This window comes from Magnolia sinica, chromosome 8 (assembly GCF_029962835.1).
Source record: "Magnolia sinica isolate HGM2019 chromosome 8, MsV1, whole genome shotgun sequence".
In the NCBI taxonomy this organism is placed as follows: Eukaryota; Viridiplantae; Streptophyta; class Magnoliopsida; order Magnoliales; family Magnoliaceae; genus Magnolia; species Magnolia sinica.
In genome coordinates, this window is record NC_080580.1 from 19247413 (window position 1) to 19250671 (window position 3259).

The 3259-nt window shown below is 47.5% G+C and overlaps 1 protein-coding gene across 1 annotated transcript; it reads left to right on the plus strand.

Moving 5' to 3' along the window:
* Positions 1-236: 236 nt before the first annotated feature.
* Positions 237-1217, plus strand: LOC131254150 (uncharacterized). Its single transcript, XM_058255155.1, has one exon. It carries the CDS (start codon positions 237-239, stop codon positions 1215-1217), a length of 981 nt encoding a protein of 326 aa, XP_058111138.1.
* Positions 1218-3259: the final 2042 nt, after the last annotated feature.

A 3259-nucleotide genomic window follows, 5' to 3' on the forward strand; every position in this document is an offset into this window, starting at 1 on the left:
ATAAAGATCCCCAGGAAGCGCAGTTTGTGGAACTCAACAATAAATCTTAACCCTGGAAAGAAGCAGTAATTGTCGATAGTTCCCACCACCTTTCAGGTGATGATGGAAGAGACCAAACCTCCCTTCACCTCCACCATCATGGATGAAGTGATGCCACAGAGGTTCAGATACCTCCTGTCATCCAATATTCTGGGTCCAGTCACCCATTTGAGCATCTAGAAGTCTACCGTTCGTGGATGCAGATCCATACAACAACGGATGTGATGATGTGTAGGGGATTTTCTATCACCCTTACAGGATCCGCTCGGAGTTGGTACCGTCAGCTCAAACCCAATTCCATTAGTTCCTTCGCAGATTTAAGTCGACTATTCCTTACCCAATTCATTAGTGGCAAGAGAAGTCAAAAACCTAACACTCACCTACTCACCATCAAGCAAGGGCCAAAAGAGTCTTTGAAGGACTACATTGCTCGCTTCAACAAGGAAGTGTTGCAGGTGGAAGACTACGATGACAAAATGGCGCTTGCAGTAGTGTTCAGTGGTCTGAGAGAAGGAAGGTTCACTTTCTCTATTGGGAAGAACCCGCCGAAGACGTTAGCAGACTTCGTGGCAAGAGCTCATAAGTACACTAATGCAGAGGAGTTTACTAACGCTTGCAAGAGTGTGCAAGTAACTGACGCAGCTAACAAAGGGAAGAGGCCTAGGAATGAAGAATCCCAGCCGACCGGCAAAGGGGCAGATGACCGCGCCCCTCACGATTGCCAACCGAACCGGAGACCGGAAGGGAAATTTTGTTCCTACACCCCCCTCAATTCATCTGCCGAACAAATCCTGTTAGATATCCGGGGAGAGAAACTTCTAAATTGGCCTATTTATATGAAGGCTAACCTAGAGCATCGAGACAAGAGGAAGTTCTGTCGTTTTCACCGGGACCACGGCCACAATACAGATGATTGTGTGGATCTCAAGGATGAAATCGAGTCCCTTATTCGCAAAGGACATTTGCGTCGATATACTAAAAAAGAGAGATCCACTCGGAAGGAAGAACGGGACCAAGAACGACCGAATAACCCCACGGAAGAACCCGCTGAAATCCTCACCATTTTCGGGGGCTTAACCGGGGGAGGGGATTCAAACAGAGCCCAAAAAACCTTCTCTCGGAAGTTCGATCTCGAACACTATGTCTATTTGACCGAGCGACCTGGCAAGGAGCTCTAGATCAATCCATGCAACCTAACCTTTACAGAAGATGATGCGCGTGGAATCCAGCATCCGGACGACGATGCCCTGGTGGACACGATGACCAAGCAAATCACAAGGTATACCACATCCTAGTCGACACCGGAAGTTCGACCGATGTGATTTATTCCAAAGCTTTCGAAAGAATGGGGTTTCCCCAGTCGCACCTCCGACCCGTGAAGACCCCCCTTCACAGCTTTGCCGGAGAAAGAGTGATCTCTGAAGGAGCCATTTCCCTCCCAGTAACTGCTGGAGAAGGACAACACCAAGTCACCATTATGGTGGACTTTCTTGTTGACAATGTACCATCGGTGCACAATGTCATCCTGGGCCAACCCTCCCTCAATGCATTGAGGGCAGTCGTCTCTACTTATCACTTAATGATGAAGTTCCCAGCTGAGGGTGAAATAGGCTACATCCGAGGTGATCAACGCGAGGCTCGGAGATGTTACACGATAGCGGTAAAAAAGGGATCCGTCAAACAAGCAATTACTATCAATGTTTTGGACCCCCGAGGATCAGCTGGGAACTCGTTTGTAGAAGATCTGGAGAAAGTGCCCCTTGATGAAGCAGACCCGAGCAAGACTGTTCAGCTTGGTACATCATTAAGTTCTAAGCAACGGTTCGAAATGTTGACGTTCCTGCGGCGACACAAGGACATCTTCGCATGGTCACACACAGATATGCTAGGGATCTCCTCTGATGTTATGGTTCATAGGTTGAACGTGGACCCAGATCATAAACCAGTGAAACAAACAAGAAGACCATTCGACACTGAGCGTTATGAAGCCATTGCCGAGGAGGTCTCCATCCTACTCGATGCCGATTTCATAGAGGAAGTGTATTACCCCAACTGGATTACAAATGTGGTGCTTGTCAGAAAATCCAATGGGAAGTGGCGGGTTTATGTAGACTACTTAGACCTGAAAAAGGCATGTTCCACAGATAGCTTCCCATTGCCTCGGAATGATCAACTAGTGGACAGTACAGCCGGTCATGATTTGCTCTCTTTCCTGGACGCCTATTCCAGGTAAAACCAAATTACGATGCACCCCCCAAATAGGCAAAAGACTACCTTCGTCACAGACAAGGGACTTTACTATTACTGGGTCATGCCATTTGGCCTGAAGAACGCTGGGGTGACGTATTAGAGGTTAGTAAATCAAATGTTTGTTAGACAGATCGGACACACCATGGAAGTGTACGTCGATGACATGATGGTGAAAAGTATTAAGGTGTCCGATCACTTGATAGATCTTAGGGAGACATTCAGTGTCCTCTGAGAATACTAGATGAAGCTGAACCTTGCAAAGTGTGTTTTTGGGGTTGAATTAGGAAAATTCCTTGGGTTCCAGGTCAGTCAGCCGGGCATTGAGGCAAACCCCGACAAGATCAAGGCTCTCCTTGACATAAGTTCACCTCGGACCATCAAGGAAATGCAATGCCTCAAGGGAAGAGTCGCCGCACTCGAACGCTTCATATTCAGAGCGACAGACAAATGCCTCCCCTTCTTTTAACAATTAAAGGGTCATAAGAAGACAAAGTGGATGTCAAAATGCGAGCAAGCCTTCCAGCAGCTAAAACAGTACCTGAGCTCACCCCCCCATATCCAAGCCTAAAGAAGGTGAGCCCCTGTTCTTGTACCTCGCGGTCTCGGCCTCGGCTGTCAGCTCAGCCCTGATTAGAGAAGTCAGAAACAAGTAATACCCAGTATATTACGTGAGCAAGGCAATGGTACCTGAGGAAACAAGATATCCGTCCCTGGAGAAAATAGCACTCAAGCTTGTTGTTTCAGCCCGGAGGTTATGTCCGTACTTCCAAGCTCATTCTATCGTTGTATTGACCAACTCTCCACCAAGATTAGTTCTCTAGAGGCCTGAGGTTTCAGGACGGATGACTAAGTGAGCCATTAAGCTTGGAGAGTTCGACATTCAATTTCGCTCAAGGACAACAATTAAGGGTCAAGTTATGGCAGACTTTATCGCTGAGTTCACAACTCCGAATGCAGATGAGATCGGCAC

Bases quoted from the DNA above. Each gene is read 5' to 3' on its own strand.
- LOC131254150 (XM_058255155.1), top strand. From the start codon at position 237: ATGCAGATCCATACAACAACGGATGTGATGATGTGTAGGGGATTTTCT.